Below are 13,887 nucleotides of genomic sequence, written 5' to 3'. Positions count from 1 at the left end.
TTTGGGCTTGATTTGAAAACAGCAAGTTCATTGATAGTTTAAATCAAAAGTGCTCAAACATTTCGGTCTCAAGACCCTTTTACAACTCTTAAAAGGTTATTGAGGACCCAAAGAGCTTTTGTTTATGTGAATTATATTTATCAGCGTTTACTATGTTAGAAATTAGAACACAAAGTTTTTAGAATGAAAGATTATCAAGTGCATGTCCTTTTAGCTGTCGGTCAACATGATGATATCATCACACCACTTCACGTAGCTTCTCAAAACTGTACTGTACGCTTGTTAGAAAATGAGAGTGAAAAAGGTAAATAATACTTTATGAAAATAGTTTTAACCTCACAAACTTCCTGAAAGGGTCTTGAACCATAGATCAAAGTTCACAGTATTCTCTTGCTTTGGCTTCTTCAGACATAGCTACTTGCCTATATTATGATTATAATAAAGAGTATCTACTTTGAATATAAAAGGCATTGGAATGTATTTATGTTTAATGTAGTCTAGGGGAGGAAAAATGATTCAGTCAGCTGTTCTACTAGTAATTTACAGTCTGTGACAGATAATAACCTTGGGGAAAAAATAAGGTAAATAGTATACACAGAGGAACAGAAAAGGTTTTCAAAAAAAGTACAAATAATTTACTGTGGTATAGTTGGGAAATTAGGCAGTGTTTAACTGAGGTAACATTTGAATTGGATTTTAAAGGATGAGGCAGAGCATGGAGGAGTCTGAGGGAGATGATAGGTGAAGACGAATAGCATCAAGCTAATGCTTAACTAGTAATTCAACTTATGGAAGTTTATCATGATATTTTTAATTTGAACTTTTGTGTAGCAATCAAGTATTGCAGAGATCTTCAAAATTTTTTTAATTCAAATTAAGGTGTTTAGGAATTTTCTTATCAAGTATTTCTCTAAAACTTGCCTCTTGCTGGAAATACTGGCTGAAGTATAATTAAAGCCACTCAGCAACAGACATAATGGGAGAAATGCAATTTAAAATGAGTTATTGCTCACTTATCAAGAAGCATAACTAAAAAACACCAACTTCCAGTGCTGAGGGTATTGTAGTGGAACTGATACACTGTGAGTTGCAAGTAAAATTGGTAATGTTGTCTTTCGGAAATTAATAGGACATTATATAGTAAGTCATGAAAGAAAGTCATATGCTTGATTGTGTCATAACAACTCATATTGTCTGAAACATACAAGATGTCTGATGCAGGACTAAGAGGAAAAATATCAGCTTACTAGTTGAACTGTGGCTACAATAAGGAAATAATTTGCTTATGTGAAAACTCAAAGGGAGTTTGTAAAAAAGAAATAAATTCTGTTGGGATGGTAGGATTAGGGATTTTTTTTTCCCAGTTTCAAAAAAATGCCTGTTATTATAATTTTTAAAAAGCTTCCAAGAGAGGAGCAATTAGTGAGTATTAGTGGGTGTTTGAGGAGATTCTCTGCAGCCTTGAGATTTTCAAACATTTGGCTTTATTGAGTATAGAATTTAAAGTAGCATTTGCCTTGATGTTAGTGCAGTAAAACCTTATCTTACTGAGACTAGGTAGAAGGACCAATCTATGATAGTGAAAATCAGAAATCTTAGTTTTTTATTACCTAGTTTTTTCTCTGTTGTACATAAAATTTACTAATAGAAAACAATTGAATTGCTCTAATACAGTTCTTTTTAAGAACTGTATTCTTTCTTATGACCATTTAATTAATTTAGTTAACATTTTTTATTTTTAATTGTGATAAAATACACATAACAAAATTTCCCATCTTAATCATTTTTTAAGTATACAGTTCCATAGTGTTAAGTACATTCACATTGCTGTGCAGCCAGTCCCCACAGTTCTTTTCGTCTTGCAAAACTAAAATTTTATATCCATTGAACAACAACTTCCCATTCTCCCCTACCCCCAGCCTTGGCAACGATCTTACTTTCTGTCTGCATGAATTTGACTGCTCTAGGTACCTTATGTAAGTGGAATCATACCTTTTTGTCTTTTTGTGACTGGCTTATTTCACTTAGCATAATGTCTTCAGGGTTCATCCACGTTGTAGCGTGTCAGAATTTCCTTCCTTTTTAAGGCTGAGTAATATTCCATTTTATATGTAGGCCATGTTTTGTTTACTCATTAATCCATGGATGGACATTTGGGTCACTTCTGTTGATACTTTTTCACTGTTGTGAATAATACTGTTATGAACATGGGTGTGCAAATATCTTTTTGAGACCCTGTTTTCAATTCCTTTGGGTATATAATCAGAAGTGGAATTGCTGGATCATATGGTCATTCTATTTTTAATATTTTTAGGAACTGCCTTACTGTTTCCCATAGTGGCTGCACCAATTTACGTTCCCACCAACAGTGCACAAGGGTTCCAGTTTCTCCAAGTCCTTGCCAACACTTATTATTTTGTTTTTTTGATAGTAGCCATCCTAATTGCAAGGAGGTGGTATCTCATTGTGGTTTTGATTTCTATTTCCCTAATGATTAGTCACGTTTAGCGTCTTTTCTTATGCTTCTCGGCCATTTGTGTATCTTCTTGGGGGAAATGTCATTTCAAGTCCTCTTCCAGTTTTCTAATGGGACTTTTTTTTTGTTGTCTAGATGTAAGAGTACTTTATGTATTCTGGATATTAACTCCTTATCACATATATGACTTCAAATACTTAATTCCATGGGTTGCCTTTTCACTCTGTTGATTTTGTCCGTTGATGCACAGTTCTAAATTTTGATGTATGTAGTCCAGTTTATCTGTTTTTACTTTTTTGTCTGTGCTATTGGTGTCATATCCAAGAAATTGTTACCAAGTTCTGTGTCATGAAGCTTTTCTCCTATGTTTTCTTCTAAGAGTTTTATAGTTTTTTTAGCTCTTACATTTAGATTTTTGATCCACTTTGAGTTAATTTTTATGTATGATTTAAGGAAAGGATTAAGGAACGTCTTTCTTTTACATGTGGATATCCTGTTTTTCCAGCACCAGCTGTGGAAAAGACTGTCCTTTGCCATTGAATGGTTTTGGCATCCTTATTGAAAATCATTTGATCATAAATTGGAGGGTTTATTTTGGAGCTGTCTATTCCATTTGTCTGTATGTCTGAGGCTATGCAAGTGCTGCTCTGTTCTGATAACTGTAGCTTTGTAATAAGTTTTGAAATCAGGAAGTGTGAGACTTCCAACTTTATTCTTCTTTCTCCAGCTTGTTTTAGCTATCTGGGGTTCCTTAAAATTACATTTGAATTTTAGGGTGGATTTTTTTCTGTTTATGCAAAAAATGATGTTGGGATTTTGATAGGGATTGTATTGAATTTAAAGATCACTTTGGGTAGTATTGACATCTTAGCAATGTTAAGTCTTCCAGTCCACAAACATGGAATGTCTTTCCATTTATTTCTGTATTTAATTTTTTTCAGGAACATTTTGTAGTTTTAAGTATAGAAATCTTTTACCTCATTGGTTAACTTTATTCCTAAGTATTTTATTCTTTTTGTTGCTATTGTAAATGGAATTGTTTTCTTAATTTCCTTTTTGGATTGTTCATCAATAATGTAGAACTGCAATGTATTTTATGTGTTGATTTTGTGTTCTGCAACTTTGGTGAATTCATTTACTAGTAAAAACCATAAATTTTCCTAACAAAGCCATCCTTCACAAATTGCGTGTTTTGTTCAACACCAATTTATCAAAAATTTTAGATGAGTATGGAACTTGTAAGTAGGACTTATTTAATTTTAAAAATCTCTTAGCAAAGCCTAGTTTTTAAGTATGTAGCTGCTATGCTTGCAGTTGAACTATACTTGTTATTTCCACGAGGATATTTGTATAATAGATTTTCTTCCTTTCCTTGTTAATTTTGCTACAGAAAAGATACACTGGTAGTTCTGAGACCTGTAGAAATTGACTTGAATCCTAGATTTTGCAAAAAAGGCTTATTATACAAGATGTCTTGTTAAAGGACAGGCAGTATTTCAAATGGATGGTCATTTTGTTTTTCTGTAGCTAGGCATTAATTTTGGCACAGTTCTTATTATATGAGATTTTTAAAAATCCAGGATAAATTTTAATCCACCAGAGAAAAACTCTAATAGTGGTAGAATCCTATGGTAAGTTTCTAAATGTATCCTGAGTCTGTTGCCAAGATGATGATTCTTATTCATCAGATATCTGTTAAGTACCTCCTTTTAGTGCTGAATGCTAGGATAGAAGAATAAGGCATGGTCTTTGCCCCTTGTATGATAACTTAGTGATAGTATTTATCAGTAGTATTGATAAAGCAATGTCAACTATACTATTATTATTTGCTGCTATTTTTTTTAATTACATAGGAAAATGTTACAAAACATTTTAAACACTCTTCTGAATATATTTTTACCTATTATGTAAGCATGATGTTATCATTTAACATTAACTTTGTCCCTTATATAATCGAATTCTATTTTAACAGTGCACCTGTAGATAAGGTAAATATCTATAGTTTACTTTAGAAGATATTAATCATTAGCTCTTAAGTTTTGGTATAGTTTTTTTGCAAATATTAATTTTGCTATTGTATGGTGGTTGTTAATAATTTAGTTTGTTTTCCATTTGAGTAGGTTTATATCATGTTATGCAGAAATGTTTTTAAAATTGCATATAAAATAATTTTTATAATTTCACTTGTAATTTCAGAAATTTGTTCAAAGGAGAATATATTTGATAATTTTTGATAAAAATCAAATTTGGAAAATTTGCCTTTCACTCCATAGTTTATATATATTTAACATTTCTATTAAACCTAGTAGGAAATTGGTATGAAATGGGAAGTTAGTCTACAGGATCTTTGTATATGAATATGAATGTGAAATTCCTGTTGTCATTATTGAACTTAAATCTCCAAATTGAGTAAATGTTTATGTAAATTTTTTTCTGGTATTCAGGGGCATATCACGTCAGATTTGAAGGAGAGCTTTAAGATTACGCCAGTAATTTGATTTTCCTTGTAAGAAATCTGAGACTCAGAGAAATGAAATGATTTGCTTAAGTTTAGACTTAAAATACAAGGGAAAAGTCAGAAGAAAACCCAACTAATTCTGTGCAGTGTTACTGCAGTATATTATAGTGGAAAGGCCTTGGCCTTTGCATCATATGATCAGTTCAAATCCTGGCTCAGCTCCACTTAGCCACCTTTCTGCCAAAAGAGTCAAGACAATCAAAATTAGTAGGTGCTTTTTCTTGTAGCAGCTATTCATGTTCAACAGATTCCATTAACGTGTAAGAACCCCTTGGAGTTGTGGCCATTTTGAAGTATTTACCTTAGAATTGTCATTCCAGTCACTCCTAGCTAAATAACTTATATTTGGACAACTTCTGAGACTGCATTTTGTGTTTTGCAAATCAGGGTCTCATACAAACTCTGGGGTAAAACTATAAAAAATAGGCATTATTATTTATTTTTAAAACAGCAAATAAAATTTTCTGGTATTAAATACCTGTTCTAATATGTGACCCTTCTTCTGAATCACTGGTCTCATTTGTTGAGTAAACATTTCTAGGTCATAATGTTCTGTTGATATAGATTGCCCCTTGAGTTTTATGTAACATGGATTACGTTTCTTCAGGCCTTTTGTTCCAATTCCCCTCCTTAAAGTTTTAAAACCAGGTTTTAGTGGCTTCAAATAGATATGTGTCACACACACATACACATCTATGTATGTATATGTGTGTTTGCATGTATATATGTGTATATTTGTACTCTCCTTTGTTTTGATTTTATTATCACTTTTATTATCATGAAGGTTCCTGATGCTTAAAGTACTACATGTTCATTTGGGCCTAGCTTTTTATGCAAATACTGTATGAGAGGTTGATATGAAAATAGATTTTTTTCCTATATTCTTGTAGAGTATATGGTCTTGGGGAAGATCATTTAAGCAATAATTATTTAATTTATATAAAAATGTTTATTTGGTAATTTCAGAGGTATGGACCAAAACACACATACCTAAAAAGATCACAGATTTTAATATTTTGGTAATGCATTAGGATTCTTTTTTTCCCCCCAAAATAAGATTTATTCTTCACATGGTTGCATACTCAATTATATTTTATTCTCAAATCCGCCAAATTTTCCATTTTAGACAAGAATGCAGTGCCTTAAAGGTGAAAGATATTCTCAGATATATCTATGTCTCTCCTTTCACATAACTTCAGCATCCATAGAATCCTAACTTAATCATCAAAATAAAGGCCGAAAGCAAATTTTACTCAATTACAGTGAAACCTCATCATACTTATTTTCCACGGTAGAAAACAAGGAGAAAATATTGAATGCATCAGACACTACACTTGGCAGCAGTTTTAGGCTGAGGAGCTTGCTGAATGTGATCTACATGTAAACTTTAAGCTTCAGAATAACAATATAAGCAGGTTTCTCTTTAAAAATTTAGGTGGGTTAAAGAACAGCATTACAAATATTTTATTACTTATTTTAAATTCAGTAATAAAATCCAGTGGTACTCTGAAGACAAGAGAAACTCACCAATTTCTGTACCTGGGTACATGAGAGAATCAGTAGGGTAACAGCTAATTCAGTTACAGCTTTGGGTATCAAAGATTTGCAAGGGCTATGTCCTATAGACCTCTTTTCGTTGCATCAAGTACTGTCAGACCAATAGCAATTTTCTGCTCCTAATAGGCATTGAGCATTTTCCCCTACTGTGAAATATTTTTTAGATCATCAAACATCAAATGAGATGTGGTCAGCTGAATTACAGTCATCCAAACTGAAAGATGAAGAATATTAGTCAATCTATTGGTTCTTTAATGCTGTGTCCTTTCAAACAAAACATCAAATATTTCTTGTAGTAGAACTGAAACTCACTTGCAGTAATGCCTAAACACTTCTGAGATGCATTAGGACTTATTGAGAATAATAATTTGAAAATTCAGACTGACTCAAAGAAGGAGGAATTTGTCGATTCATATATCTGAGAATACTAAGTTCAAGCCTGGGTGGATCCAGGGGCTCTAATAGTGCCATTAGGAATATCACTGTCTGTTTTGTTGTGTTACCTTTTTTATTCTGGCAGACTTTTCTAAGGAGTGACAATTATGATTCTTAGCAGTTACAGGTTTATCTAATCAATTTGCAGTGTGGGGAGTGTGTCCCTCCTTTTCTGATCGCCTCAACCAAAGTCAGTAGCTTCAACCAAAGTCTTGGAATCAAACCTTTTTGGCCTAGCTTGGGTAATATGCCCTGAACTGATCACTCTGGCCTGAAGGATGGAATGCTCTGGGCAAGTCTGTGTCATCTCTTTGCTCCTAAAGTTAGTGGTGCCGGTGGGATAGGGAGTTAGGATTGAGATGAGCTCTGACTGAACCAAAAGTGAACTAAAAGTGAGGGGGATGGAAGTTTCTCCAAAGGAAAGTCAGGACTCTTATTAAATAATAAAACTAGATAGATGAGAATATTCACTGTAGTATAAAAATATAATAAAAGTGTGTTATTTAATCACAGATTGGTGAAGGATTACTACAATGCTAGATTCCCTGTGTACTTAGTTAAGTGGTTTTTGTGTATTAGTCATCTGGGAAGCTTTTAAAATATCTTGACGCCATGGCTGCACCCCAAACCAATTAATTTCTCGGGGTAATACCCAGGCCTCTGTATTATTTTCTTTCTTTCTTTTTTTTTTAAGTTTCCAAAGATTGATTTTAGTACATAGCCAAGCTAATGTTTGTTCAGAGACCTTGTTAACACAGTTATAGGAATTAACTCACTGAACCTATTTATCTGCCCGCTTACCTTTTTACTTTAGTCCCTTTTGCCCTTTAACCTCAGTGACTTCAGAAGCAGAATTGGAGCATTATATTAGTGCCTCTCAAATTATACAGTGAATTAGGATCACCTGGAAATCTTGTTTAAAATGCAGTGCTGGGGCCTACCCATAGAGATTATCCGAGGTGGAACCTTAGAAATTCCTAAGTGGTGCTATGTTGTAGGTCCTAGGACTGTACTTTGAGGAACGTTACATTAGATTGTTAGCATCTTGAAAATTTGCCAGTTTGAAGTTCTTTTATTTGTAGATTATTGTTAAGTCATGTTTCTACCTACTATTCTATGGACTATGTGGTAATTTAGTTCTTATTTCTATTTGGTATGCTTATTCCTCCATTAGCATTTGCTGTACTAGGTTCTGCAGATACAAAGATGGTGTGGACACAAATATACTACACAGCTTCAAACTATTTTGTTGTTATATCAATATTGATTCTGACATCATAAAATCCTAACGTTTATTCAGAGTATTGTTAACAACACACAGAAATTAACTCATAAAACCTATTTATCTGCGCATTTACCTTTTTACTTTAGCCCCTTTTGCCCTTTAACTTCAGTGACTTCAAAAGCTCAAAATTAAAATGACTCAGTGTAATTTAAATGCATCAGTGATTAATATCTAATACGTGCCTTGAAATCATTTATAGTCGTGTATTGTTCTGCTGGTCACAAACATTGTATATTCAAAATAGGCTGCCTATATCCAGACACTCAGTCCCTTTTGGACACAATATTTAATTACTGTATTAATTTTAGGTGTTTTTCCTACTTATGCTTTAAACATTTGTTTGCCTCTCCTTGTGAGAGTTGACTTGCCATATTATTTTGAATCTTGTATATGGTAAAAATAAATCATGTTATAAGATAAAGGCACCCTAGTTATTTTAGTTTACCTATGAGTAGATATGAACTGTATGGTTCTTAACACTTTCTTTTTTATGCTGTTTTGTTTTTAAACAGGCTTATAGCACGTCAGCTTGCTAAAATCCATGCTATTCATGCACACAATGGCTGGATTCCCAAATCTAACCTATGGCTGAAGATGGGAAAATATTTCTCTCTCATTCCCACAGGATTTGCAGATGAAGATATTAATAAAAGGTAAAATTACTTTTACATTTTAAATTATGTTTTACATTGCTTTGCTCATATATTGGGTTTCAAAGATAACTGTAAGGTTTTTGTGTATAAAATCTGGTTTGGTTTATCTCTTTGCATTTAAGTAAAATAAGCATTAATTCATTTGACTCTCAAAAGGCACTACAGAAATTTCCTTCCCTTCCTACAGCTGACTCAAAAAAAAAAGAAGAAAAATAATCAACCCCTATAAAAGTGGGGAAGTGGTGAGCCAAGAAACAAATATGGAGTGTTTATTTGGCAGTAAACATAATATAAAGATTACTATGAATGGGTACATTTTTCGTAGTGTGAGTTGACAATAGAGACCTTTTAAAAAAAATTCCTTCTGTCCAAAGGAAGGCTGTTCTGAAGGGGCCTAGAGATCTATACTGGGACATACTTGGAGTATGAAAAAGTTTGGGTTTTAGTTTACTGTGACTATTTAAGTCTCATGATGTTGAAAATTAATTTACTGGAGTCTCAGCTTTTGTAGGACTTCAGGTTCAGAGTGACTAAGGTATTTCATTTCCTATATAGAAAAATGTGTAAATCAATATTTAGAATCCAAATAATATAAACATGTTTCTTTTCTTCCAGTTTTATTGAGATATAATTGACATACAGCACTGTGTAAGTTTGTGTACAGCATAATGATTTGACTTATATGCATTATGAAGTGCTTACTACAGTAAGTTTAGTGAACATCCATCATAAATAAACAATTAAAGACATAGAAAAAATTATTTTTCCTTGTGATGAGAACCCTTAGGATTTACTCTCTTAACAACTTTCATATACAACATGCAGCAGGGTTAAGGGGGCTAGTGCTGGCCTTCTGGTGGGCAGAACTGGGTCTGGGGGAGCAGGTTGTGGGACCAGAGGTCCCGGATGTAGTGTCGGCCTGCTGGTGGAAAGGGCCCAGATCCCAGAGGGTCCTGGGCCTAGTGCTGGTCTGCTGCTGGGTGGAGCCAGGTCCCAGCGTTTCTGGCTGCAGGGCCCTGGGGTTCCCCAGAGTTGGTATTAGACCCCCAGTGGGCAAAGTTGGTTCCTGGCACAGCTGGCTTTGGTGTCCAGCATGTCCTGGAAATTGGTGTCAGCTTGCTGGTGGGTGGGGCAAGATCCCTGGATGCTGCCTGAGGGACCCAAGGGGTCCTAAAACTTGGCCTGCTAGGGCGGGCTTGGGTCCTGGTGCCAGTAAGCTAGAGGGAGGGTTCCAGAATGGCACTTACCAGGGCGAGTGTCCTCCTGGTAGAGTGAGCTCCCCAAAATGGCTGCTGCCGGTGTCTCTTAGCCCAGGGTGGGCTCCATTTGCCTCCTGCCTCTCCAGGAGGCTCTTGAAGATCAACGGGTAGGTCTGACTCAGGCTCCTTTCAAATTACTGCTTCTGCCCTGGATGCCAGAGTGTGTGAGATTTTGTATATGCCCTTTAAGCGTGGAGTCTCTGTTTCCCACAGCCCTCTGGTTCTCCTGAAAGTGTGCCCTTAAAAAGCCAAATGTCTTCCCAGTGCAGGAGTCCCCAGGCTAGGGATCCTGCTGTGGGGCTTGTCCTCTCTCCTGTGGAGAACCTCTGCAATTGTAATTATCCTCCCGTTTGTGGGTTGCCCACCCAGGGGTACGGGTCTTGACTGTGCTGCATCTCTGCCCCTTCTACTCGTCTTCTTGTGGCTTCTTCTTTATACCTTTAAAAAATCTTTTGTGCCAGTCTTCTGGTCTTTCTCATCAAGAGTAAGCAGCTCTGTAAGTAGTTGTCGTTTTGATGGCGCCAGTGGGAGCCGGTGAGCTGAGTCCTCCTCCTCCTCCATCGCAGCCACTCTTGACAGACATGCAGAGCACAGTCCTGCTGGGACCTGAAATATTCGGCGGCACATGCCTCAGAAACCACACCAGACGTGTTTTTCCATAGTGTGATTAATACTAGTGCAAAAATTGGAAATTTTATTTTGTCTTTATACCTAAAGTGTACATGAAGATTTCAGCTTTTGTATTCAGGAAGTCTTTGCTTTAAGAACAACAGAAGTAAGCAGGACCTGTGGATTTTTTTTTTCTCGTTTCTTTTAATTTTTTATAACTCATTAGTGAAAAATAGCTGTATTGTTTTGAGCTTGATTATTTCAAAGATTAGTTTGACTCACTCTGTGTGTGCTTTATTTACAAAGTTTGTCAAACTTTGAATGGATAGGGATATTATACCCCTTTAACTGGGATAGGCAGACACCTGGAAGTGTGTCAGGTGTATTGGATATTCAGAAAGTGATAACATAAAAACAAAAAAAATTCTCTTTTGAAATAGCTATTTTATTGAAAGATTTTGGGAAAAATCACTTTAGAATAAGTAGATGGCAGTGGTGCAGAGTTGAGAGGCAGTATGGTACTGTATGGATTAAGAGTACAAGACTGGAGCCAGACTGCCTGGGATCAAATCTCAGTTCTGCTGTGTAACCTTGGACAAATTACCTATTTATTCTTCCGTAAAACATAAATAACAAAGGTAGTATATTTACCTTTTAGGGGTTCTGTGAGGATTAATTGAGTTGGTATATACAAATTTCTTAGAACCGTGCTTGGCCATATAAGTGCTAAATAAATGTTAGCTGCTATTTTTAAAATTATTATTAGTCAGAGAAGGTTACTTCAAATGCTTGAGGTTAGTGATACTTGGGTAAAGCTGGAGATGCAGTGTGGTAAATAATGAAAGAACCTCCCCCCAACAGAAAATATACAACTAAAACATTAAAAACAGTTAAAATATTAAAAATGTTTCATATTTTCTTCCATTCCTTTTTGTCTGTACATGATTGTAATTATGTTAATAATCCTTTGAATCCTATTATTTCCATTCGACTCAGTACTTTTAAAATAAATTCTTGAATAATTTCACCATTTTAAAAAGCGCATATAAGGATCTCTGTTGGAAGGTATGTGTAGAAGAGAATGCAGGAGTGGGGAGAACAATGAATAGGCAAATTCATTAAAGTAAACTCAGTGATACAGAATTTTTTTGTGTTATAAAATGGAAATGTAAGGGGTAATTTGAGAGACGATATAGAGAAAGAATGAAGAGAACTTATTTTGTAAGCCTGATGGTGCTATTGAAGAATTAGTAGTAGCACCTTATTTTTGTTCCGTTGTATTTTTATCAAATTATTACAAATACAGCACAATAAATAGTACAGAAAAGAGTGTAGGATAAAAAGCCATGATCACTAATCCTTCTTGCCATATCAACACTCACCCTTCCCAGTCTGACTACTGAGGCAGTTCTCTGTAAAGATGAGTATTCTGTGATGTGGTTACCATATGATAGTATCATAATTTTATATGATTAATGATTGTATGATTATCATATAATAATGAGTTGATTTATCAATAGTAGATAATATCTATTGACTATCAAATGTGACTTTAGCTGGTTTATACTACATTCACCCTTCCAAGCTTGAAATAGGTGTTTTAGTTCTTTAATGGACTATCTTTGTAACTTTACATAATATACTTAAACTTTTTATTTAACTCTTTGTGTCTTGGTTTCCCCCATCTATAAAATGGACATAAACATAAGACATTTAGAATAGTGGTAGTAATTGTTAGCTGTTAGATATATATATTATTCCCTCACCCCATTTTGTACTGATACATTTTTTACTTTTCTGCCCTGCATTTTACCTGTTGATCTGTTTCTTTTTATTCATGTTTAAGTTCTTTTTAATGGTTTTTCTGTATTCTAATCTTTAGAATAATTGGCTTGCTTTAATTCAGAAGTCTGTGCATTTAAATGGAAAGGACTTATTAAAAATAGATTTTCTTTGGTATGTATAGAAATATCGAATTACTGTGTCATGCACCAGAAAGTAACATAGTGCTGCAGGTCATTTATATTTGAAAAACAAACAAACTCAGAGAAAAAGAGAGCAGATCTGTGGTTACCAGAGGTGGGGTATGGGGAAGGGGGAATTGGATGAAAGTAGGCAAAAGGTTCAAACTTATAGTTACAAAATAAATAAGTGCTAGGGATGTAATATAAAACATGATAAATTAACACTGCTGTACGTTATATATGAAAGTTGTTAAGAGAGTAAATCATGAGTTCTCATTACAAGAAAACTATAATTTTTTTCTTTTTCTTTTATTTTGTATCTTTGTGAGATGATGGCTGCTCATTAACCTTATTATAGTAATCATCCCGTGATGTATGTAAGTCAAATTATGCTGTACACCTTAAACTTACACAGTGCTGTGTGTGTCAATTATATCTTAATAAAACTAGAAGGAAAAAAATCAGTTCTATATGACAAAAAGAAAAGAAAAGAAGATTTTATTCCTTAATGAAACTTTAAAAAATGTTGCCATTAATATAAACAAGATATAACTCTTTTTTTTTTTTTTTTAAACTGAAAGGTTCCTAAGTGATATCCCAAGCTCTCAGATTCTTCAGGAAGAAATGACTTGGATGAAGAAGATTCTTTCTAACCTGGGCTCACCTGTTGTGCTTTGCCATAATGATCTGTTGTGTAAGAATATAATCTACAATGAGAAACAAGGTAGGTGTTTGACTTTAGCAGTGAGTAAGGTTTTTTTCTTCATGTTCTTAACAATCCTTTGATCTTTGTGTCAGTAAATTTAATTCAAACGCAAGGGTTAAAAACATGTGTGCAGTCTTCAACATTTTCTTTTCGTTACAAAGTCATGGTAACTGTGCTAAATTAGGAATGTATATTCTCTTTATAGTTGTATAAAATATGTTTCTTAGAATTGGTTTATTAGAAACAGTTTTTGGTTTCTGTTAAGAGTTTTAAATGAAAAATGATAAAATGACTTGGTTTATGAATTTAATTGTAAATATTTGGTAGTTCATGGTTTGAAAATGCACCTGCTTGTAATGGGAGTAATTGAAAAACCAGCTGACATTGTACTATTTTATAAATATAGAAATTTTTTGAGTGTCGGG

At 34.2% G+C, this 13,887-nt stretch overlaps 1 protein-coding gene across 2 annotated transcripts in view; it reads left to right on the top strand.

Moving 5' to 3' along the window:
• Positions 1-13,887, top strand: part of ETNK1 (ethanolamine kinase 1) — a 68,871-nt gene that overhangs the window by 24,486 nt on the left and 30,498 nt on the right. For both annotated transcript variants that reach the window (XR_012324502.1, XM_019936442.3), the window contains exons 3-4: positions 8,784-8,924; positions 13,338-13,480. Coding sequence is in view for 1 of the 2 variants with exons in the window: in XM_019936442.3 (XP_019792001.1) it covers positions 8,784-8,924; positions 13,338-13,480 (284 nt within the window). In the remaining variant the exon portion in view is untranslated. The remainder of the gene's footprint in view (positions 1-8,783; positions 8,925-13,337; positions 13,481-13,887) is intronic.

This window comes from Tursiops truncatus, chromosome 11 (assembly GCF_011762595.2).
Source record: "Tursiops truncatus isolate mTurTru1 chromosome 11, mTurTru1.mat.Y, whole genome shotgun sequence".
Taxonomy (NCBI): Eukaryota; Metazoa; Chordata; class Mammalia; order Artiodactyla; family Delphinidae; genus Tursiops; species Tursiops truncatus.
This window is presented reverse-complemented; position numbering and strand designations above follow the sequence as displayed.